Source organism: Podarcis filfolensis (assembly GCF_964270895.1).
Source record: "Podarcis filfolensis genome assembly, chromosome: 2".
Taxonomy (NCBI): domain Eukaryota; kingdom Metazoa; phylum Chordata; class Lepidosauria; order Squamata; family Lacertidae; genus Podarcis; species Podarcis filfolensis.
The window spans coordinates 90,457,365-90,482,503 of NC_139605.1; the positions used below are offsets into that span (position 1 = coordinate 90,457,365).

Below are 25,139 nucleotides of genomic sequence, written 5' to 3' on the forward strand. Positions count from 1 at the left end.
CTGTCCCTCACACCTGCTTTGCACCTGCTTGGCGGGCTTCTCAGGTTCCACGTGAAACGACAAATACAACACGGCATGTAAACGAACTGTGAAACTTGAAAGGACACGTGCTTTCCCCTGTTTATTTGTTAATGCAGGAAAATCTTTATTAAAAAAAAACTAATTTAAAAAAAACAACGCCTCACCACCCAGGCAGGAGGATTCCCTCCAAGCCCTGCTCAGAACCTTCCAGCAGGTGGCGCTGCCTCCGCCGCCTCCCGATCACAAACTCTCCTCCCGCTTGGCTCAGCCTGCTAGGAAATGACCTAAGAGGAAACCCTCCGGGTTTGCAAGCAATGGAAAGAATTCGTCTTCCAGGAGTCTCCGCCTGACACCAAAAGCGGGTGAAAAGTAAGGGAGAGCAGCAGCAGCTGGGCAATTTTTTTAAAAAAAATATATTATTGTTTTTATTTTGCTGGTGGCGGGTCGAATTGGTGCAGGATGCCCATTCTGCATTTGCACTCCATGCTTGAGTTGCTGCCTTTCCTGCTCCTGCTGCTGTTCTTCATGGCTGTGGGCTTTTTCCTGATCTACCTCCACCGACCCGAACCAGAAACCAAAAAGAATTAGGGTGAGGGCGGGCTGACTAGCTGGCTGGGCTGGGCTGGGCGGGCTGCTGTTCCCTCGTAAAGATGCACCTCACTCCAGTCCTGAAAGTGGAGGCATAAAAAACCCCAAACAAAGCAGGTTGGTGACGTTTGAAAATCTCTCTTCCTTGTTCGTTTCAGAAAGAAACGCCCGCTTCTTAACGGGCGTGGAGCATTTTCTCTCCCATCTGCCTTCCTGACTTGGGCTTTCTGGATTTTACAAGCGATCCTTCTCTGTTCAAGTTCAGATGCTTATTCTTATTCTTATTCTGTTTATATCCCACTTTTCCTCCAGGGAGCTCAAAGTGGCGTACATAGGTTTCCTCCCCCAATTTTCATTTTATTCTCACACAACCTCTGTGAGATAGGTTAGGCTGAAAGGTAGTTGTGGCACATAGTCAGACAACTTTGTCTTCAGCAAGTTGTGCCCAAAATATGTCCCCTTCCCGTCCCTAGACTGGTTTACATCTTTGGCCCCTGTAAAATCTGTGCACACAGTTGGGCTGTGCATGTAACTCTTCCAGCAATGTAGAAGGGAATGTGACCTGGCAAGCCCATGCTCGCCCGTCTAATCTTGGCAATCCTTTCAGTGTATTGACTCACAAAGGAGTTTTTGGCCAGCTGTAGTATGAACAAGCCCATTCTGACTTATGTATGCCTTTGGAAGGGATCATGGTTTGAATCTCCTTGTCATATTTTTTTTAATACATCCCATTGAAATTGCCACAACTGACAAAAATGGCAAGGCCAAACAACAATCTAATTTGTAATCTCTGTAATCCAGGATAACTGCCCGCCAGACCTTTGCTGAGATAATGTCTACGAAGGTGCCTTATATTGAGTCAGATCATTATACTACCTCTCCCAGCATGGTCTGTTCCAGTCTTCTCCAATGTGGTGCCTTCCAGGTGTTTTGGACTACAACTCAGCCCCAGTTAGCATTGCAGTTAGCATACAGGAAGCATGGGAGTTGTAGTCCAAATCATCTGGAGGGAATGACTTTGAGAAAGGCTGGTATGATAATATATCCTAGTCCTTGCTCGCTAAGATCTTTCCCCCCCCTCCTCCCCCCCCCTGGATATTTATTCCTGGGCTTTCTCACTGAACTAGGGGGCCTTGTGGCCAAATCAGCACCTACGTAAACTCAGGAGAGTTTGCATATGGTTGATGGCAAGTTGTTGTGCACAGAAATCATTAACTTTGCAGCACTGATAATGTTTATCTTCTGTATGTAATAACTGCCATGAACTAAGCACAGAGATGTTTGTGTGGCAGATCTGGTATGTGCAGAAACACGAGTATTATGGGAGTAGTCTGGAACCCAAGCATGGTTTAACAACAGTATAGAAATAGAAATTTAATAGTAGTAGTAGTAGTAGTTGCTATCCCCCACTTGGTCTCTCATACCGTGACTTTACATTTCAGGAGTATCCATATCTGTAGCCAGGTCACATCTAAAGTGCATTCTGACATTATACACTTGCAGCTGACTATCAGAAAAGAGAACAAAAGCTATAGTTCACAAAAGCAACCTTTATATGTGAACATTGTCACAGTGAAGCTGTACTGATCCCCTTCTGTGAATTATAAAGTTGTAACATGTTCCCAGAGCCGAAGGGGTGCAGGATTTAGTCCCTCTGAAGTTATGTGAGTAAATGTACACAGGGATTTTGTTCGAGAAGTCACTTGCAGGCATATCAAAGGAACTGGCTCTGAATTACTGTACGTATGCCAAAGGGACAAATCCCTTTGTTGTTGTCCTTTAGTAGAAAAGGTGTGCCTGCACTATGCTGATAACATTACTATAGCTATTTCAAAGTCTGGGGCCGCCTTTATCCCTGGTTGTTTCTGAGCCTGAGAATGCCTTTTGTCAGATTGGGTGACTGCGCCAGCTGTGACCCTACCTTGAGGGAGGAATCTGTGCTCTGTTAACCTTCAGATTAGACTGCTGCAGTGTGATACGCATTCTGATACTTACTGCTAGATGGCTAACTGGGACCAGGGCCAGTTTTAATCACATCATGCTGGTGCTTCATCGATTAGCACAAGCTCCCGGTCCATTTACAGCTCAATTCAGAGTGTTCATTTTGACATTTAAAGTCCTTCCCAGTTTGAAGGACCGCCTGCCTCCACATGTGCCTACAGATAATGCAAGAGAGGCCATTATTTGGATGCCCCCTGGCATTGGGGGTACAGCCAGTGGCTATTGGGGAGAAGACCTTAGTGATGGTGCCCAGGTTATGGAAAGCTCCTTCCCAATGGAGGCGGTTGGAGGATGGATGGCTAACAGATTGAGGTTGAATTCTGACAAGACAAAAGTACTATTTTGGGAGGACAGAGGGTGGGCAGGGGTGGAGGACTTCCTGGTTCTGAATGAGGTAACTGTGCCCCTGAAGGAGCAGGTGTGCAGCCTGGGAGTCAATTGGACTCCCAGCTGTCCACGGAGGCGCAGGTCAATTCTTTGTCCAGGGCAGCTGTTTACCAGCTCCATCGGGTACGCAGGCTGATGATAACAACAACAACAATTTATTATTTATATCTGGCTGGGTTTCCTACCTGCCTGCGGACTGTCTCACCAGAGTGGTGCATGCTCTGGTTATCTCCCGCTTGGACTACTGCAACGCACTCTACATGGGGCTACCTTTGAAGGTGACCCGGAAACTACAATGAATCCAGAATGCGGCAGCTAGACTGGTGACTGGGAGCGGCCACTGAGACCATATTACACCAGTTCTGAAAGACCTACATTGGCTCCCAGTACATTTCCGAGCACAATTCAAAGTGTTTAAAGTCCTAAATGGCCTTGGCCCAGTATACCTGAAGGAGCGTTTCCACCCCCATCGTTCATCCCGGACACTGAGGTCCAGCTCCGAGGGCCTTCTGGTAGTTCCCTCACTGCGAGATGTGAGATTACAGGGAACCAGGCAGAGGGCCTTCTCGGTTGTGGCATCCGCCCTGTGGAATGCCCTCCCATCAGATGTCAAGGAAATAAACATCTATCTGACTTGTAGAAGACATACGAAGGCAGTCCTGTTTAGGGAAGTTTTTAATGTCTGGTTTTATTGTATTTTTAATATTTTGTTGGAAGCCACCTAGAGTGGCTGGGGAAACCCAGCCAGATGGGCGGGGTTGAAATTAATTCTTCTTCTTCTTCTTTCCTCATATCTGCTTTAATCTGCTTTACCTTTTTTTTAGAAGTTTTTATTTCTTCTTTTTGTTTCTACTGTTTGTATCATGTGATGAGTGGTTTTTATTGCTTTATTATGTTGTTGCTGTTGTTTACTTTGTAAGCCACCCTGGGAATTTTTTTTTTGAAGAGCAGGATTAAATGCTACTATCACTACTACTACTAAAATAATATAGCAACGCCAACCAGAAAGCCCTTGATCCTATCTGATATCAGCAGTTCAGGTTGGGTCTTGTTAGTATTGTATGAAAAACTGTATGGAAATAGGCTTGCGAGAGCCAGTGTGGTGAAGTGATTAGAGCAGCCTTTCTCAACCTCTTGGGTCCCCATATGTTGTTGGACTACAACGCCCATCATCCCTAGTTAGCGGAACCAGTGGTCAGGGATGATGGGAGTTGTAGTCAAACAACATCTGGGGACCCAAAGTTGAGAAAGACTGGGTAAAATGTCAGACTAGGACCTGGGAGGCCAGGATTCAAATCTCCACTTGATCCCGAAAACCTTGGGCTGGTCACTGCCTCTCAGACCAACCTACCTCCAAGAATTATTGTGGGATTAATTGAAGAGGGAGACAACCATGTATGCCTTGAGCTCCTTGAAGAAAATGTGGCAGACATATGGAATAAACAAATAACCATAAATGTACATAGCTATTATTAAATTATAGAAAATATGCATAACAAATGCTTTTTAAAAATTCTGCTCACTTGTCATATCGTCATGAATGTTTTGCAAGAGCAGGCCTTTGGACATGCTTAATCTTGTCCCTAACACCTACTAACTAACCTGTATGTGTTCCTCTCTACTAAAATAGTGTCCCTGATCCTGTTGTGCTTTGTGCATGGGCAATCCCCATCAGAAGGGGTGAGTGACAGATGAGATTGAATACTGAGAACAAGGAGGAGTTATGAGATATAACCAAGGGCTAAGAGTTGCAGAGGACTAGCCACTTGAAGTAAAGCCAAAGACCTTTGGAGTGACAGAAACTAACTGGGAACCCAGTGGGAAAGGAGCACAGTTGTTTCCTCTTCTGCATTCCCACCCCACATCCTTTTGCATAGATCCCAGAGTGCTATATGTTTTCGCTGGAAGCATCCCTTGTTTTGTCACCTCACTTTTCCCCAATTGCAGTGAAAACACATGTCACAGCTGCGGAATTCTGATGAGTGAGCAATGATGCGTTTGGCCTGTTGTCTATTCAGTATTCAGGGGGCGATGTGGCAGTTAAATTTGGTTTGGCACTGAACAGGGTGGGCAGGTAAGCCTGGATTTTTTGGCCAAAAACAAAGGCGTTCCCTCCTTAAATCTTAAGTGGGTGAAATAGTAAAAAAATTTCCAACACCCTTGTAGATAGAACAGAGATAATGTGGGGGGTGAGGCAGGGAAGCAGAAGTACTATCCTTGTCTGAGGAGATTTTAACAACTTTTTCTTTGTTATGAGGAATGTAGTTTCATTTCAGGAACTCCAGTGTAACTGGCAGTTCCATTTTCCTGTTCAGTGGAGAATGAGAGCATCTGAAAAGCCATGGCTAATACCGTCTCCTTCCCTTTCCGGGATAATCAGTACCTGATCGCTTCTCTCCCCGCAGTTACCACTAACTCAGCTGCTCCCCTGATCTGTCGCCACTGAAGGAGGGAAAGAGATGGGGGACTCAGGCAAAGAAGAATATAAAATACACACGTTTGATACAGAGATTCAGCAGCTACTCAAAACAGCCCTCAAAGGTCAGTATCTCTCCATTTCTCCCTCCCCTCCCTGTTTCCCCCCCTGTCCCTCCTCCCCATTGCCATGAATCAAGCATAATTCACTGCTAGATTTGGAGCTGTTTGGGCCTATCAACATTGTGAAGGGTTGTGTGTGCTCTGATATGAATTGCCCATTCCTTAAAATCTTCTTCAGGCTTAGAAAAGGTTTGGAAAGGGGAGCCAAAATGATCAAGGGGATGGTGCGGCTCCCCCTATGAGACACGTTTGAAGCACCTGGGACTTTTTAAATGAATAAGGGGGGGAAACAAGGAAAGACAAGTGAGAGGAGACATGATAAAATTATGCACTATGTTGAGAAAGTGGATAGAGAAGGTTTTCTCCCCCTCCCATAACATTAGAACTCTGTATGTCCTTTTAATATCTAGTCTTCAAACAGATGGTGCATCAGATGTTACTGATAAGAACAGATTTAAACATTTGGGTAGATAATGTTTGCTGCTGCACTCTTGACTACAGGTGAGTTCAGGTAGATTTGTAACGTAAGCTGCAAAGTGCTATACTCTCATAAGGCATGTGCATGGCTGTCCCAATTTAGCCTGCAGCAGAGAAAGCAGCAGCAGAAGAAGCTGGACTGATGTATGTAAGATTCTACTATTGAGACAGCCCATCGTCCTTAGATGGCTCCTGACTTGCAGTGCTATAGAGCAGCCTTCTCCAACTTCTGTTGCTTCCCGTCACCATCCCTGACCTTTGGCTATGCAAGGTGGGACTAATGGGAGCCAGATTCCAACAACACCTGGAGGACACCTTTTTGCCTACCTGTGAGGTCACGGTTTCTTCCAAAGTATCCTAGGGATGTAATATAATGAGAATGCTGAAAATACTTCATTAGAATGACTAAGCTGTTTATGGAACTACGGGTCCCAATGTTTGCTTTGTTGGGATCAGTGACGGTTTAGGCAGTTTGAAACTGGATTAAATTTGTGGGGGCAGATATGACACAGCTCAGGCATGTCACTCACCTTTTGGCCTCAAATTTCTCCTGCCTTTAAAACAGAATAGCAGATCACTCTTCCTTCCAGAAGATTTGTGATGCAGAAAGGTTTGCAAACACCACCATTCCTACAGAGACAGTTTTGATCCATAAATAAAATATCCAGCAAAAAAGAAGGAACCCAGCGATTATTGTACAATTTTAAACATACAGAAGGATGCAAAGGTATGCTTGTTTTGAGGCAGCACTGATAGTGTTACACTTCTTTTACAGACCCCAGCAGTGTAGATCTGGAGAAGGTTGCCAACGTAATTGTGGACCAGTCCCTCAAAGACTCTGTGTTCAGCAAAGAGGCCGGGCGCATCTGCTACACCATCATCCAGGTGGGAGAATGAGCATGCCATGTTTTGGAAACTGGTAGTTTTCACAGCACAGCTGTTCACCATATGCAACTATTCTGGAAATTTTATTTGCATATAAATAACATACTATTCATGTACGCTGTTTTATTTAAAAGTATTTCTAAACAATATTTTAAAAAAAAACTAAGCCATGTATAAGAAACAAATAAACAAAAAACAAAATAAAACAATGCAATAAAAACAGAAATCCAGATATAAGGATCCAATCTTACAGAGCAGTGAAAGCATGCATGAGAAGATACATCTTTACTAGACATCTGAAGCGAATAATTGATGATGCTTCATATATGGCAGAGGGAAGGTATTCAAAAACGTTGGGGCAGCAGTAGAAATTCACCCTTTTGGGATCACCCCCCAGTGATACTTTGTAGGGTGTGGTGCCATTGGTAAAATTTCCAGATGATCGAAGTGGTCTTGCAGGGGGAGGCCAACATTGCTCCAAGTGATTTAAAAAATGCATCTCACCACCTCCTAGCCAGTTTTTGTTTGGATGTTCCTGTCCTCTCTTTTGCTTTTCTTGTTTTGTATCTCCAGCATGGTTGGTGCAAGGATGAGACGTAGGTGGGTGAGATCAGAGGGAAGCGACATTACTGCATCATTATTGATTTTTTGTTAAAGCAAGAACCCAACATGAAATAAAATTTTCTACAAGTCCAGAGGGCTGGGGAGCTTTCCCAAGAAAACATAGTGGAAAGGCTTCGGGAAAACTTGTGCATGTGTGTGTGTGCATGTGTGTATACACACACATACATAAGCATATATATGTGTGTGTATATATATATATCTGTTAGGGATATACAGAAGGAGCCTGTAGGTTGCATAAAAGCCATTCTAGATGTGCATGCTGTTCACTTTGGCTCTACCACCAGCCATGCTTCCTTTCCTGCAGATGGAGCTTGGTTTGGCCTGCCCTGCTGAATATTTTGGGTGCCCAGCCCAGCTGTGAGAGGGCAAGAAGGTGAATCTATCCCTTCAACTCCAGACCAGACGTGGTGAGCAAAACTCCCATTAGTGACCTGTCTCAGTTTTGCCTCCCCTCTGAACTTTTTTGCACCTATAGGCTCCTGCTTCATCGTGCCAGAACTTTTTCTGCACGGTGGTGTGTTTTGAAGCATGAGAGAGGAAGAGAAAGAGAGAGAGAGATAAGCCCAGACAGCCTGCTGCCACAGCTGAGATTGCACACAGCATCCTTCTGGCGCTTCACCTCTTTGCCTTTGTCGCAGGCGGAGAGCAAACAGGTGGGCCAGAGTGTCTTTCGGCGGGGGCTCCTCAACCGACTTCAGCAGGAGTATAAAGACCGGGATGAACTGCGAGCCCGCTCCCTCCAGGCCTGGATCTGCTATGTCACTTTTATCTGTAACATCTTTGACTACCTGAGGGTAAGACCAAACTTCAGAACTGGTGTATTATCCAGACCTGGGGCTAGTTCATGTGCTGCTCTCATAATGAGGGAATGTGATTGTGTTTAGGGTTGTTTTTTGTTTTTGTTTTAATGCTGCCATTCAATCCAGCAAGATTGAAAAAAGCAGCATAAAACATTGAACGGAATTAAACGTGCATCTAAAATACTTGGGGGAAATAAAAAGGCATTTGCCTGGCACCCAAAGGATGAAAAGGTGAGTGCCTGGCAACCTCTGTGAGAAAAGCATTCCACATCTGGGGCACTCACCTGAAATGACTGGGGCAGCCGCAGGAGGCCTTAATTCAAATGAGTGCAACTGGGTGGTATTTGCATTTGTCACTTGTACAGAAATTCTTCTTGCAGTCCGAAAGGTTCATGGTCTAGCATGATGTAGCAGCAGGACAGCTTTTTAGAAGCAGCCTGCCATGGGGGTCCTTGCAGTTTGGTCCTTCCTGTTATAATAATTTTAATAATAATATTATTTCTTCCCCAGCCACTCTGGGCGGCTTTCAACAGAACATAAAAAACTGAATAAAACTTCAAACATTTAAAACTTCCCTAAACAGAGTTGCCTTCAGATGTCTTCTAAAAGTCGGATAGTTGTTTATTTCCTTGACATCTGATGGGATGTCAAGGAATCATGCATCTGATGCAAAAGGGCTCTAGGCTGTGCATTTGTGACAGTTTTCTTAAGGTGCCACAGATGCTCTTGGTTGTTCTTGTTTCAAGACACTTAGCACCCACAGCTACCTTCCTGGGATTTTTAAGACACGAACACAGGGAGGGGCTCTCTAACAATTCCGTAATGATTCTGAGCGATAGTTGACAAGTGCACCCTGCCTATTTCACAGGTCAATAACATGCCCATGATGGCACTGGTGAACCCAGTTTACGACTGCCTGTTCCGACTGGCGCAGCCAGAAAGCCTGCGGAAAGAGGAAGAGGTGAGTATTCTCAGGGCACAGTGGGGACAAAAGCAGGTTGCTGTCCTGTGAGAACACACCTGGGAAAGAGGATTGGAAGGTGGACAACTTTTAGGCCAGGGGTGGGAATCTTTTTTCAGCCTGGAGCAATGAATGCAAATTTTCCCTTTGTATAGTAGGCTAGTTTCTACACACATCCACCCAGTGCTTTTTTCGGGGGGGGGGCACATCCCCCTAAACATTTTGTGAATCTTTATACTTTTGTCCATTTACTGAATATATTTCCCCCGATTTGAATGATAAAATGGTGATTTCCTTGAGTCAAAGTGAGAGTACCCCTAAAGATTTTTTTTAAGGAAAAAAATACTGCATCCACCCAACCATCATTTTATTTGCATGCTGCCTCTCCATAATTAAAACCATGCTCAAGGCATCTTGCAGCACGAAAACAATAGTTAATTACAAATATAACAAAAGTAGTCATAGACAAGAAATAAAAGCACATCTAAAGAACACAACCAAAATGCAGTAAATCACAAAAAAACAGCAGCCCAAGGTTCGGTTTAGCAGCCTACTTTATTTTTTCCCTTCTCTTCTGATTTAGTGCCAAGATGCCAACATGAGACATTTCTGTGCAGCACACACTCCCCACCCCACCCCCTTTACCCAACTACTCCGATTCTTAACAGAAGCATTTTCATTTCCTTCCATTAAGGTGGACTGTCTGGTCTTGCAGCTACACCGCATTGGTGAACAACTTGAGAAGATGAACACCCAGAGGATGGATGAGCTTTTTTCCCTCCTGCGAGACGGTTTCCTCCTGCAGGAGGGCCTTACCTCCCTTTCCCAGCTACTCTTGCTTGAGATCATTGAGTTCCGGGCTGCCGACTGGAAAATGACAGATGCAGCCCAGAAGTACTATTATAGTGAGGTCGCAGACTGAGCAGCCCATTGCTCACCCTGGCTCATGCTGCCCAAAGCCAGAGTTTGAATTTCCACTCTGAACCTTTGCACCAGCAAACTTCACATAACAACAACAAAGCTGCAATTATTTTTAATACTTCCCTCCCCTCCACCCGAACCCTAGCACTTTTTGTATATAGAATGTATAACTTGCTCCCTCAATAGATCTTTTGCGCTGGCTGAAATTGGGGAGCTGGGAGAGGAGAAAAGGGTCGCATTCTGCCACTGCCGCTCCCATCGTGTTGCACTAAATAGGAACCTGTATTAATCACTGCCGCAAGCTGGACTGACATTTGACACAGGGTAGTTCTTTCTGAGCTTACTTGTATATGCTAATTTTAATGTATTCAGCCTTAAAACAAAAAAGGCTATGGTTTAAAACCAGCCTGGTGATAACATTATTTACTCCAAAAGCACACTAAGCCTAAGAATCTGTCTCCCTATGCAGCATGTGGCAGTTTGTTATTTTATGCTCTGTTCCATAGCTGTTCTGTTTGCCCTTTGGTTGAGAAGGTGATTCTGTAATCAAAGCCCAAGCATGGCATTTCAATTTCCTGCCTTGTAAACGCATTTTGGATGCTTTGAGGAGCCTCGTTTGCTCTCTGTTTACATGCAGTCACTATGAGGCACGAGGGATATCAGAAACTTTACCACTGTTCTGAAATCAAAGAAAGGTGGCTCGTTCAGGTACTAGTTCTATTAACAACCTACAACAGAGACTTTCTCTTTTTTTTTGTCCTACTCCTTGTTTTTTTTTTAAAGGCACAAGCATGCACGCAGGGGTGGAAATACTTTTGTGACAGATTAGTATTAAAAACAGTATGCGTTGTTCTCGCAAACCATGGTGCAATTTGAAAAATGGGGGCTGCTTTATTCCCTTTCCTTTGTCATAGGAAAATAATACACCTGGAAGCGACAATCTAGGTGTATAACACCCATTGATAGGTGGTTCAGAACTGGACTGCTTTAAAATGCTACCTGATGCAGGTAGACTACTCCTCCCTGAACACACAAAGTAGCATGGCAGGGCAAGGCTGGAACCCTTCTCTTTGCCATGCTAGCATTCCAAAAGCAAGGTGTTTTTTGAAGAAGAGCATAAAGTCATGTCACCCCCAACCGGCAGTCTGAAATAAGACAACCCCAGGAGGCCTTTGCTGGGTTGATTGCGTCTCACTTAGCGTGGAAGTATATGCTATCAGAATCAAGGGGCCTTATTTCCAAGAAAATATATTTAGGATTGGGAGAGGGGCAGTCTTTCTCTCTGCTTATAGGCTGCATAATAACAGCCCTGTTAAATTTGCTTAGGGTTTTAGATTCTTAAAGAGGCTACGTAATACTACAACCCAGGGTCACCCAAAGAAACTAAAGGGTATGAGAGGCAGGACAGACAAAACGAAGGCTTCCTTCACACAGTACATAAATTATGGAATTCCCTACCCAAAGATGTGCCAACCTGGATGTATTTAAGAAGGGATTAGACTCATTCATGGTAAAGCTGTCAGTGGTTACTAGCCATGATGGCTATTTATTGCCTCTGAATACCAGTTGCAGAGGAATACAAGAGGGGAGAGTGCTATCATGATCCATTTCCTGCTTATGGGCTTTGCATAGGCAGCCAATTGGCCGCACATGGGAACAGAATTCTGGACTGGATAGGATTGTGATCTGATCCAACAGGGCTCTTATTATGTACACAATGCTCTCCTGAGGTCAGGGGACAAATTCATGACTGTGGTGTGGCTTAGTCACAAGAGTAAAGATTGGTGCCCAGTTATTGGCTCCATGTGTGCTGCTTAATAATTTTGAAACAGCATGTTAGGGTCCATACCCTGACACTTAACCAGCACTTTCTTTTCTAACAGGATGCTTTCATGAGTATATTGATACTTCCGTAGCTGCAGCAGAAGGATGCTCAATTGCTTTCTAACCTGCAGCCCCCAATATGCTCTTACTCCTTTCTTCCCAACTGCTGGCCAGCTCAGGTGTAGCTAACAGCTAAAGGCAGTGCCTTCTCCCTGCAGGAGGTGTGAAGCCAACACTGTTCAAAAGCCTCACTCCACAGCAGAATTATTCCCTTGGGAACATGTAGCTAGAAACTGATTTTGTAACTTTTATACAACAGCGACTTTGAACAACAGTATTGTACATTTGTTAAGATTGGTTCTCTTTGGAACTTTTAAAAATAAACATTTTACACTTATGCATATAGTCTCTCATTGCCATCCATCAAACAGAAAGCTGTTTAATAGCAGAGTTATAAATAATCACTTGTCTAGTTGCTTATGGCAAACAAGAATTGTCTCTAGGTGACCTGGCAGAGGTTTTTATCAAAGTTGGTTCTTTCGCTTTCTTTTTTCTAGGTCAGAATATGTATTATGGAGTCAGGGGAGCTAGTAAAAAAAAAAATGGGGGGGCGGGAGCTAACTTTTGTGAATTTATTTGCAAGGATGCTTTATGATGTATACAGAGGCTGTTCTTTGGAAATGGCTTCCTCTAAGGGCTGTTCTCTCGTGTATGTTCCTTATTTGATGTCTGCAACATCAAATGATGGCTCACATAATTCTATGGGCCATCTTAGGTAAGATACTGCAAATAAAACTTTTAAACATGTGATGAATAGGCATGTGTGAATCAAGCCAAAGGAAAGCTATTCATACCACATATTGAAGTTAAGCACACTTTAAGTGAGATCAGTTTTAACCTAGTTGTTCGTTCATTCTCACATGCCAGTGTCGACTAACCAATGGCACAAAGGCACTGTAGAGAAAGACCATTCCCGAGACATACAGGGAGAAGACCAGGATGTAGTTTCAATCTTTTACAACTTAATTTTCAGCCTGGTTCTACTTCAGCCTATCATGCTGCCAAAAGCCACTGCTGAGGAGTACAGAATTGTAACCTCTTTTACAATCCCCCTGAAGACTGCTTTGATGCTAACTAGGTCATTCTGTATTGTGAACAAAACCCTCTGTCTCAAAAGAGACTAGAGAAACCAAGATGCATATACACAGGACCCAGTACTGACAAGGTCACCTGAAAATGGAGTAAACAGGATTTATAATTTATGCAAGTCAGAAAAATGAGGCATTTTATTTCGGCTAAGATTTTCTTCAGGTTGTTTCTTTTTTCAAAGAGCCAGTTGAGAAACCGGATTATCGCCCTTCCAGGCTGGTGCTATGAAAAGGAAGGCATATGGGATATATTTCCCTTCCTTGTCTTGTAGCAAAGTCTCAGACCTCACATGCTGCAGCTGCCATTCTCTACCACCACCGGTAGTGAGCAAAGGCTCGGTTAGACTCTGCTATCTTGTGCAACTCATGCTTTTTCTTTATGATAGGTCCTTCATTGCTGAAGGCAGCCAGAAGCTCTTCGGAAAGCTTTTGGTGCATAAATGTCCGCCTGTGTTTGTTTTCCCTGCATTCCCTGAGCAGCCACTTCATGGCTAAAAAGCGTCGGCGGTTGTCTGACAAAGGGGTTGGGACCTGCAAGAGGCAAAAACAAACAAACCCCATCAGAGATTAACATAACTTTATACCGAATTTATACTGTTTTTATCCTGTATTCTGTTCTGCGAGCCGCCCTGAGATCTTATGATGAAGGGTGGTATAAAATCTAAAATAAATAGAATTTATTTAGCACAGAATTAGGAGCACTTAAGTACCCTGAATGTGTTTATTTGACTTGCAAAACTTTTGGATATTTTTAGATAACAACTTCAGCGGGAAAATCAAGGCTGCCAAGTTGGCGAGCAAAAATTGCAAAACAAGAAATGGTTTGAAGGCACTCAGTGGGGCTGGCCTATCTAAGGCATTTTGCTGCCTGAGGCAGTGCAGCAAAAGGTTCCCTCCCCACAAAATCAAATTATATAGTACCCCAGGCCAATCAAGTTATTGTGGCACTTGAGGCAGAAAATCCTGCAAGCACCTTCCCTGCTCCTAGCGTTAATAAATAAAATAGTTAACAATAGTCCTTTCATAACACAGCAAGTGAGCTCCTAGAGGTGGACACTCCACTCTGCTTATTGGTTTCTGTCCCTATCTTGTACCCTCTGGTTGCTGAACCTTTTAGAACCCATTTCCAATATTTTTTCAGCAACCTTTTAAGCTTTTCAAACTAAAACCTGATGTTCTCAAGAAGTTTCAAGTTCACGTATAGGCAGGATATTACAGGTCGCTGGAGATCACATAATACCAAGGGGCTGATTATGCTATAGAATGTTCCTATCAAAATAAATGAAACCAGCGCAAGTAATAAAGTTTATATTGTTTCACTGCCAACTGCAACAGAGCAAAGTCTGAAACTGAGGCTACATGGGTGGAAGTTGAAGTCCCTGGAACTGTGGACTGCTATGGATACTTAATGATAGGAATGGTTCTACTTTGGGGAAAAGATAAGCCAACAATCCAGGGCTGCTTTAGATTAAGCATGAGGAACCTTTTTGCCCTCCAGATGTTGCTGAACAACTTCCATCAACCCCAACAAGCATAGCCTATCATGAGGGATGATAGGAGTTGGAGTTGAACAACATCTGGAGGCCGAAGGTTCCTCTCGCCTGCACTAGATCATCATATCACCATAGTTTCTTGCTTACCTGGTAGTTTTTGCCTCCTTTCTGGACAGTCATCAGCCCAATGACCGGCTGGCAGTTGCTCAGTGCCTGGTGGAAGATAGTATATGGATTGCACTCAATGTTTTCTTTCTCCTTCTCTTCCGCTTTATGGTACTTCTCAAGCTGCTTCCTCTTGATTGCTTCTAAAGTCTTAATTGAGGGGGAAAACCACTTGTGAAAAACTCCATTAGCAATAATATTGACACAACCTCAGCATGTTACCCTTGCCTTCAGTCAAGAGTTCAATTTATAAATAAATAAAATTCCTTCATGACTACTAGAAATCTGGCCCAGACACTCTCAAGCCTCAGAGCCACTAGCAGACGTTTTCTGCAATTTTTAAAAAATGTTACAACTAACCCAAGGGCCCTTAAAGAAAGCTGAAAGTTCCTGGTCTGAATTTAAGGCTGAAAAACAAATTTCAACAATAACTGCAGACCTACAGCACTTCCCCTTTCCATAAGGAATGACAGAAGTTACATATAATCTGTGACAGATTCTGTTTGCAAGGCCTCTAACAGGAGGGAGATTCAAGAGCTGTGGAGATGCAGAAAATGAGAACACGGATGAAAGGACTAAGGAAGGGACTTTCTATATATAGCCTTTAAAATGGGAATACTCTTTGCCACATTGACATTAATGTGGGGGTGGAGTGGGAGAAAAGTAGCAGAAACCTGAGAAGTTAACTTACCTGATTTATGATGTTTCGGGCCAAAATTTTATTTCCTCCCTTCATCATCATGCTAGTGAATTTGCTGTAATGAGAAAACAAATGGCATTCCTGTTATCAGCACCACAGCATAAGATCCCTGCAATGAAACTTTGCCATTACACTGACCAAGCATTCCAACATTTATGGAGGTTTTTTTGGGAAAGTATCAGTTTCTCATTATATGCCTTCGATCCACCTGGCACATTCCTAGAGAGGAAGATTAAGAGATCAGTGGCAGTTTGCGGCTTCTGCCACTGAGTGCTGTTACACAATATCCTTACTTCTACATCACAACAGGGCATCATGCAGGCATGTGGCTGCTTGATGGGTGGCAGCAGCACCCAATTCAGAAACAGATAGTGACATCTGGAATGGGTGGTTCTTCAACCCAGCACATCTATGTTTCTGCTTCCCCACAGTGCCCTCTGGCAAAGGTGCCAAATCTTTCTTCCCCACATGGTGGTACTTGGTGATGAAAGCAAACCAGTACAAACAGCCTATAGCCCTAACTGGCAAAGAAAGTAAGAACCGTCAAAGTCAGAACACAGTTCAGACCTAGCATCCTGTGTCCAACAGCAGCCAGCAGGAGTATTCCAGACTGGTCTATTTTATAATAAATCACTACCCATTAAGCCCCAGTACTTTAGGACATTTTGATAACAATGCTGTACTCCCTGGCTATTTCAACTATCCAATATACTTTGGCCAACTACATTACTCTATGAAATCAATTAGATTTCTTTGTTAAGTGATATACATAGACAAAAGGACTAGATTCAGTCAAATATGGCAGGATTCAAACCTGATCAATGGATCATAGAATACAGAGCTGGTGACATTGGAAGCGGTGGCTTTTATAGGTCTGACTTTTTTGAGTTCCAGTTTGGCTTTTTCCTCATCTGATATTTGTTCTGGAAGTTTATGATACACTTCTTTGTTCACTTCTGGTTCAAGATAAACAGGACTGTATCGGCTCCATCTGACCTGAGTCAGCCTACAAAGGATATGAAAAGCAGAAAAAGAATGTTACACAAATATTTTCAATCTGAAGAAGTGAAACTATTCTGCATGCAAATCCTATTCCCATATCCAATTCTGTAACCCGAATCCATTGGGCTTAGATACACCTGCTTCTACATAGGATCAGACAGTTCAGTTTCATATTCATTGTCAGGATAGCTAGAATGTAGTTACAAGCAGCTTTTTTCAACCCATTCTATGAACGTTTTTGACAGATTAAACTCCATGTCACAATGCTAGTATGGAGTAAGAGGAAGATAGTTCTCATTGGTACATTTCACACTGATCTGACATATCTTAAGTGAGTGTTACACTAAGGAAATTATACAGTTTTTTGTTTTGTTCGTTGGTGGCATCTTGGGCTAAGCAGAATTCTAGGTCCTGACAAAATGAGAAATTTCCTTCCCACTCTACAATTCTATGATTCAGGTTTGTGCTAGTCAATGTTGTTGGCTTGAATAATGTGCCCCACATACTCCAGTCCAAAAGACCCTGCAGTGCTCGCCCATATCCCAACATCTATCATATTAGTATGCAGATGTGGATAACGTACAAAATTATTCCCTTTCTTTCCTAAAGAGGGACATGGCAGGTCCACCACAAACAACTCTTCTGATAGCAAGTCACATAAACATGCCAATTGAAAATACAGAAGTCAACTTTGGGAGGGCTGTTTTCACAATGAAAACTCAACAGTATTGTGAATTAACAGATCTGAGCTATATAAAAGACAAGACCTAAAAAAAAAAAAAAATTATATACCACCCTATACCCGGAGGTCTCAGGGTGGTTCACAGAAAATATCAACATAAAAAACTCTCCCCCCCTCCCTCCCCCCCCCTCTCTCTCTCTATATATATATAATCAAAATAAAAACAACCCAATAACACCCCCCAAAAAAAGAGCCACATTTTAAACGGCCATAGAGTGTCAATACATGCAAATATTCTCTTGGTTTCTATAAAGCTTTTCTTTCAAATGAGATTTCTTGTTCTCCTAGGAGGCGTGGACCATAAACACGGGTGTATTTTTAAAGGGCATGCTATCTGCCGTTCTATTCTGCCGCTCCGTATTGCAGTTGATTCTCTCAACTAGACATATTTGTTAGAGAAATCTCTCCCCAATACTGCGACTCATTGGAGGCGCAGCAAGGGTAACCCAGGATGCTCTAGTCTAGGGAGTGATAACAGGGTGCGAGCTCAGTTCTCAGATACGAGCAATCTGCATTCCACAAGATCGATCCAAATCCTCCCAGCCGCTCTCCCGGAGCCTCTCCCACCCCGTCGGTCCCCCGTTTCTCTTACCCGGGCAACCAGACCTTCCAGGAGCCGCACAGCCGCTGCCTCGCTGCCCCGAGCTTCTCCACCATGGACGCAGCCATTTTGCTTCTCTCCCCAGGACCCCACCCAGGGCTGTCCAAACCTACCGCCTGAAAAAAATGTCGCTTTGCTTTGCACGCCTGGCAGGCTTCTTGCATAGCAGCTTTTTGCAAGAAAAAGACAGTCAGGAAGCCACGCTGTTGTTATTTCCTTAACGTTGCGCAAGCTTTATTCGGTTCTTCTTCAGGCGGCGTAAACAGGCTGCCCCTGCCTCGCGCAAAGGCTCAGAAACTGATCTCGCTGTATAGTTCACTGTGCAAAACCAATGCCGACCCCGCTAAATTCAACGTATTGCTAAAGAAACGAAGACTGTGCAGGCAGTGCGACAGGCGTGAGAAACAGGAATTTTGTGCTCCGGTGCCATTGATGGGCTGTCCTAAAAGGCTGCATCTTGTTGCAGAATATTGCAGCTCTGCAGAGCAATGGAAATTCTTTATACTGCATTTGAAATAAGAGAGTTCTGACATGGAGATTTTTGGGGGAGGGGGAATGTTCCCACACATTTTTGAAAGCTCTTTTGAGGAGGTGACCCGAAAAGTCGGAACGGGGAGGAAACAGCAACAAGGGTCACGATGATTGAACAACAGCAATGATTTATTAAGCTGATGGGTGTTTTTAAATCGAGCCGATCTCCTGCTCAGTAAAATAACAACGAGAGCCTGAGCATTAGCCCTTGCAGGAGGAGGTGGAGGCGCTGATCCTCTCCTTTCCTTCCCCCGCAGGGGCCGGGCCCGGCCGGGCTGTGGCGTCGCCTGAGCGCGGGGCGGAGTCTCCAGGCCGGCCGGCAACATGGCGGAGGCGGAAGGGGAAAGCCTGGAGTCCTGGCTGAGTGAGTAACCCGCGTCCTCTCCCCTTCCGCCGAGCAAGGGGGGGTGGGGGACGGACGGACGCCGGTAGCACGGCCCTCCCCTCCTCCCCCCGGGGTTGGGAAAGAAAGCCGTGGGGCGCAGGAGACAGCCCCACCCGGAGCCCCGGGGTGGGGGGAATGGTGGGGTGTGAGGGATGCTTGGATCTCCGTAGAGGCAATGACACCCCAAAGGGAAGGTCTGGAGGTAGATGGGGAGAAGTAAAGAGAGGGATGGTGGTGGGGCAGAGATGTAGGGGGTTTTTTTTGGGGGGAACACCTAGGGCAGAGGATGTAGGGCTAAAACCAGAAGGGCCAGACGCAAAGGGCGTCTTCTGTGCCCCTAACTATCGGAGAGGGGAGATAGGATGGTGCAGCTTTTCTTGACATATTGGTCCGGCCAACATTTCGTTTTCTACACAGTTATTAGAGGTCAAAGAAGCCCCTGCTGGTCATGGCTGTGTTGGTCCGCCCTGCCTGTGGCTGTCACCTGCCTCTGTCCAAATCTCTGCCTCTTACCCTTTTGCTCACCTAGTCCGTCCTGGCTATAGATTTGTGCCCAGTGCTTCCAATTTCCATTGCCCACTTTATGCCAGGAGTGGGAAACCTGTGGGCATCCAGATGTTGTTGGGCACCCAGTTCCCATCAGCAGCCTCAAGCAACATTGCTAATAGTGAAGGGTGTTGGGGCCCATAGATCAACAATATCTGAATGGCCATAGGTTCCCCTACCCCTCTCTTGTGCCCATGGAATAGCTTATGACGAGAGGTTCTCTTGACTTCATAATATTGAACATTTAATGAGCCTCCTGTTTGATTCAGGGAGTGGAAACCCATATGTTGCTCTCTGCTTTCCTTACTCCACCAGGTTCCATTTAAGGTGACTCTACTTCTCTGTTGTCTGTCTGTGCATCACTTTATACAGTGTACATGTTGTTGATATTATTAGACAGCTTTGTGGTCTTTTGAGAAGACCATACAGATTCCTCATGCCTCTTCAACCTTGCCTCTGCCTTTGCAAGGCTTCTTTATAAAGTTGGTACTCCATTTTTAGGAAATCATAACCCAAGCAATATACTGCTAGCTATAAACCTGGTAGGGCCTAGTTCAAATTTTACCTCAGCCATGAACTTAGCTAGGTGTCTTTAGGCAAGCCATTACCTCTCAGACTTAGCACTGTGTCTGTAATATGGGAATAACAGCACTTGACTACCTTAAAGGGCTGTTGCAAGAATGACTCAGATGTTTGTGACACTCAATGAAAATTGGAAATGCGCTATATTCATTAGCAATGTTTGCTCCCTGATCATTTGTGGGCGTCCAGTCTATGGCTGTATCACTTCTATCTAATACTTCTTCTCCACCCTAACATTAAAATATTTCATAACTGGTAATTAGCTATACAGCAGTAGCCATTTCCTGTGTGTAAATGGGACACTTAATGTATTCCTTTTGTAGCATCCAGGGTGTGTTGTAATGTGCTCTGGTTACAAGCTATGTCAGCTAGGTGTCTTTTTATTCATTTATTGCTTTTATAGCCCACCTTCCTTTCAAGAAGCTCAGGGCTGAATACGTGATTCTCCTCTCTCCTCTTTTTTTCTTACAGCAACCTGTGAGGTAGGTCAGGCTGAGAGACAATGACTGACCAAAGGATACTCAGTGAATTTCAGCAGCTTTGACTGCCTCATGTACCTGAAGACTATGCTATATATTTCTGTCTGTAAAGGTTCTTTACTGTATAGGGCTATCTCCCAGTTCCTAAAATAGTTCTTGCAGTACATTGCTGTTATTGTCAATTTCCATTGTTTCTGAACGTGCCCAGGTGATCCCCCCCCCCCCCGATTTAGGGTTTTTTTGAGGGGGGGAATTGCCATTTACTGGAAGAAATGTAGCCAGCCCCTTTGTACGTGTTCTTTCCATCCACTCAGCTGATGCTTCTCCTTGCAGCTGTGCCTGTCTCTGCCTGAACTCTTCCATCTTACTCACTTCCTGGTCATTTCCTCCTTTCAAAATCTACAGCTCCTAAGCTCCCCCAGGGAAAAAATGCACCAAAGAAAGTTATCCCCCCCTAGCTTGTTTCTGCATGGAGTTGGGTGCTAGGTCTTGTGTTTTGACCCCTGCAAATAAAAATGCTCCGTCTCCAATATGGATCCAGAAAAACAACAACATGTGCACTTGAATGAGCAGTGCACTCAAACCGAGACATCTAAGCAGAAACCCAGAGCTGCAATTGCAGTGGACACAGACAGCCTGAAGTCTAGCCCTATTAACCAGTGATTCATTTCTTTTTCCTTTTTCTAAAAGAAAGGTTGTGAAATGTTCTGCGCATTCTTCTAAGTAACTGGTTGCTTCGCTATAAAGAGCAGTTCTCTTCCCTTCTCTCATTTTTCTGCTTGTTTCCATTTCCATTTTCTCTCTCTAAGTAAACTGTGTTCTGACATATTCTTCAGTCTGTACCAAAATTGCAGTATTCCTCAATTAATGTTTTCTGTTACATCATGGAATATATTATAAAGAGGGTGGAAGGAAACGAATGTTTTTCAAGTTAAAAGACATAAGAACATTCCTGCAGGATCAGTCGTGCACAAGGACTTCCGCTAATGCACAGAGGCCCTTTCATACTTTGCTTTAGGGTTGGCTGTTACAGGTGACCTCTTCAATGTGCCTTTGTTAAAGTGATGTTGCTGTGCTGGACAGTGGAGTATAGAACAGGGATGGGGAACATGGTTCCTTCCAGAAGTTATAGAATCATGGACTTGGAAGGGAACACTAGGGTCATCTAGTCCAACCCCCTGCAATGCAGGGATCTTTTGTCATTGGACTCTACTTCCCATTGGTCCCAACTTGCATGGCCAAAGGTCAGGGATGATGGAAGTTGGAGTCAAATAACATATGGAGGGCCACACCCCCCCTCCCACCTCCATCACAGGAGGTGCATGGCAGAAGTGCAGTGCCATTTGCTGGATCATTATCTGGTAAATGAGAACCCAAGTCTCGGGTTTCAAAGAACCCCTCTTAAGAAGAATTATTTGCAGGTCGAAAGTGGATATTCTGTGTTTTACCAACAGAAGTGGGACGATTTAAGATAAAAAATGAACTGTATTGCCATTTATCTTTTTACCTTTAAGGTTACCAATCTCACTGGGTGACCTCAGTCTCGCTGTTTCTCAGCCTAATCTCCCTCGCAGGGTTGTTGTGAGGATAAAATAGAAAATGGGGAGCACTGAAATATGTGTGCCACCTGAGCTCTTTGGAGGGACGGATAAAAATGAGATATATTGTAAATATGATCATAGAATCACAGAGGTCATTCTATGGAAGAGCCTGGGAAATCACCAATATATTATGTTCAGTACCGTAACCCTGTTTGAACTACTTCTTATAGACTGGGGGTGGAAAGCCATTTGTTCAGCACAATGGGGACCGCACTGTGAGCTGGAGGTCTGTCAATGCTTTGCCTGATTTTATTTATATGGTATAGCATGAATCTGTTAAGATACCAGGCTGTGCCCTAGTGAGCAGGTAGCTCTTCCTTTTTGAAACTTATTGTGAAAGACCTAGTGTATTCCTAATTATTAGGGTGGTGTTATAGATATTCTTGAGGCTGAGGACTTTATTTGTATTGTAAATACTTTCCTGCTGCTGAATACATTTGTGGTACATTCAGTATTTACTGAATCACTTTCCTGCTACGAAAACAATTCTGCCCAATTTAATAAAATGATGTTTATGTATGTATTAAGGATATGCAGTGACACATCTCTTCTTTTTATTAACCCCAGGGGCAGTTAGTCACTGAATATATCCCCATATTTATGAAGGAAATGTTTAAGTGGAAGGACAGAGCAGAATTCCCGATTCCAGGCTGCTGAAAGTTTAGCTGGAAGGTCATTTGAAACTAAGCAATATAAATATACTCGGGGAACAGTTCTGGGGAGACGCTGTGAAGACGTAGGTCCTGAACAAAGACAGGAAATAATTACAAAAAAAGTTGGGAAGCGGTTCATGTTTTCCCCAGTCACAGCAGAGAGGATTCATCCATGCCATGGATTTATTTTATTTTATATTTTTGCCTTCAAATGAGACTTCAAAGTGTCAACACAGTGAGAAAGCCATGTCAGGAACCTGATACTTTGGTCCTGATGTTGGAGTTGGACAGGTGATGACCCAGCAACAAATTATCCCCTCTTATTTGGGAGGTAACATAATAGGATGGTCTTTGCCTGAGCTCCCATTCCTGTCTTTAGTCAAAAAGCAATGGTTGAACATGGAATACAGTACTCAGTTGCTCCACACAGCCATCTTCTTTTGCTTTTGTACTCTCTGCTGTTCATGTAGCTGAGCCATCTCCACCGCGCTAGGTAGTGTCTCTAAATGTGGCATGCAAACTGTGAGACAGGTTCCTCCAGAACTCCCGAGTTGGGGGGGGGGGGGACATAAAGAGCATGTGGGTGTAATGTGAGGCTGCTTACTAGCAAAGATTCCCTGTTTCCTGAAGTTTCAGTGTTTGAATGGATAGCCACCCTTGGTTTATAGGGAATATACTATGTTTCGGTTTAGGGGAGTGGAAATAAGTTTTATGAGCAGTGCTGTGTTGATCTACTACAAGATGTGAACCAGATGTTTTGACACCAAATGTCCTGGGGTTGCACTGTGGCAGAATTATTTATTTGTTAATTATGAAGTACCATCCTCTAGGTTGCTGGTGCTCTAGCTCTAGAATGGAACATGCCAAGTTCGGTCTCTTGAGATGAAACCTGCTGTGTACCGGTACTTATTATTTTGATTGTGGCAGTGTAAAACTTTTTTCATTTGGGGACTATTATAGTAAGGAAGTGAGGTCATAATCTGGCCCTCTTTTTTTCTCAAATGTTAAAACATTATATTCCTACAATATTTGCACATACAGTGGTACCTCGGGTTACAGACACTTCAGGTTACAGACTCCGCTAACCCAGAAATAGTACCTCGGGTTAAGAACTTTGCTTCAGGATAAGAACAGAAATCGGGCTCTGGCGGCGCGGCGGCAGTGGGAGGCCCCATTAGCTAAAGTGGTGCTTCAGGTTAAGAACAGTTTCAGGTTAAGAACGGACCTCCAGAACAAATTAAGTACTTAACCCAAGGTACCACTGTATAGGCATCTAACAGCCATGAGGCCCAAATGTTTTTGGATGTACAGTACATGATTTTCGTATACACACGGAACCCCTGGAATTGAACCCCCGCGTAAGGTACAGTTGTACTATACAGAGAATTTCCCGCAGAGGTTTTGCTTTTTTGTGTACATGTGGGAGAGGAAGCCTAGGGTTTGTGGTCTGATCCCTCAAGGTGCTACTTGTGTTCGTAAGACTGACTATTTATGAATCCTTCACACAGATTAGAGCCTTGACTGTGAAGGGTTCCCAAATGTGCCCTCTTGCTTTGTAAATGTAAAAGATGTTAGTGGACCATAGGGATCCCAATAAAAGAAAACAGAGCATGTAAGAATGAAGTCAGCCCGCTCCTCTGCGCTTGCATTTGCAGGCCTAGTGAAGATGTCCCAAACAATTTGGTTCATTGTACTCCTTGTTCTTTGTTCTTACTAGTTAATCATCTTTGGCTTGTGTATGCTGCCTTTGTGCCGACACATATTGCGCTGCCCTAGAATGAACAGTATTTCTTTCTCTCACATTTTGCCCTGGTCAGTTTTGCTATAGAAATTAGGTTAAACCGGGTGTCTCTGTGGAAGGTAGCACAGTGCAAAGTCTCTGAGCTGAATTATCTGGAGCAGATGAAACATGAAATGCAAATCTGTCGTGATACCTTGCATGTTCTCCAATCTGCTGCTTTCAAAGCTGGGGGAAAGGAGGGGGAAAACATCTGAGAAGCAGGGCTTAGTGTGATAAATGGTGGCTCTTGCTTCCAATGAGAAATGTGAAAGCCTTTGATGAGTACAACGCTATTTACTACAACGGTACCCACTACAAAGCAAGGGTGCAAACCGGTGGAGGCTGATCCATTAGGGAGAATGGGGCACTACCCCACCCATATCAATATGCCCTTGGCCAACTCCTACCTGCCTGCCTTCTTATTTACAGAAGTGGCCCAAGCTGTCAGCTTCCTCCTCTTTAGTAGTCTCAATGTTGCCCTTGTAGAACTTAGCAGGGTGGAGAATGGGGGCAAAACCAGAATTAGTTGGCTCTGTCATTGGCTTTTGGGGGGAAACTGGGGTTGACAAGGCGCTTGAAAGGAGCGGAGAGTCAATATATGGGAAGTAGCCAGAAAGAGGGGAATAAACTAAGACGGCACATGTGCAGTGCATTACAATTCCTAAACAACAGGCAGAAAACCCACTGGGAAGAATTCAACAGTG

The 25,139-nt window shown here is 44.0% G+C and overlaps 3 protein-coding genes across 14 annotated transcripts in view; 2 read left to right on the forward strand and 1 right to left on the reverse strand.

Annotated features, from left to right (window-relative positions):
• The first annotated feature begins 235 nt into the window (after positions 1-235).
• On the forward strand, positions 236-12,428 carry MIF4GD (MIF4G domain containing). 6 transcript variants are annotated; one of them, XM_083598316.1, is made up of 6 exons: positions 236-726; positions 5,403-5,538; positions 6,788-6,897; positions 8,160-8,315; positions 9,190-9,282; positions 9,977-12,428. In XM_083598316.1, the coding sequence occupies exons 2-6, from the start codon at positions 5,457-5,459 to the stop codon at positions 10,202-10,204; spliced, it is 669 nt and encodes a 222-aa protein (XP_083454442.1). In that variant the 5' UTR covers positions 236-726; positions 5,403-5,456; the 3' UTR covers positions 10,205-12,428. The 6 variants fall into 6 exon arrangements, with proteins under 6 accessions (XP_083454442.1, XP_083454441.1, XP_083454443.1 ...); XM_083598315.1 differs by having other exon boundaries at positions 238-390; XM_083598317.1 differs by having other exon boundaries at positions 244-390; positions 5,369-5,538.
• Positions 12,429-13,264: 836 nt separating this feature from the next.
• On the reverse strand, positions 13,265-18,022 carry MRPS7 (mitochondrial ribosomal protein S7). Its single transcript, XM_083598306.1, has 5 exons — positions 17,870-18,022; positions 16,348-16,539; positions 15,525-15,588; positions 14,816-14,983; positions 13,265-13,706 (listed from the first exon to the last, which is right to left on the reverse strand). Exons 1-5 carry the CDS (start codon positions 17,944-17,946, stop codon positions 13,485-13,487), a joined length of 723 nt encoding a protein of 240 aa, XP_083454432.1. The 5' UTR covers positions 17,947-18,022; the 3' UTR covers positions 13,265-13,484.
• Positions 18,023-18,129: 107 nt separating this feature from the next.
• GGA3 (golgi associated, gamma adaptin ear containing, ARF binding protein 3) overlaps positions 18,130-25,139 on the forward strand; it is a 29,945-nt gene continuing 22,935 nt past the window's right edge. For 2 of the 7 annotated variants that reach the window (XM_083598142.1, XM_083598144.1), the window contains exon 1: positions 18,130-18,773. In XM_083598142.1, the coding sequence (XP_083454268.1) occupies positions 18,734-18,773 (40 nt within the window). In that variant the 5' untranslated portion in view covers positions 18,130-18,733. Of the gene's footprint in view, positions 18,774-18,816; positions 18,997-22,223; positions 22,947-25,139 lie in introns of those variants that run through there. The other 5 variants (XM_083598148.1, XM_083598147.1, XM_083598141.1 and 2 more) reach the window with 5 other exon arrangements.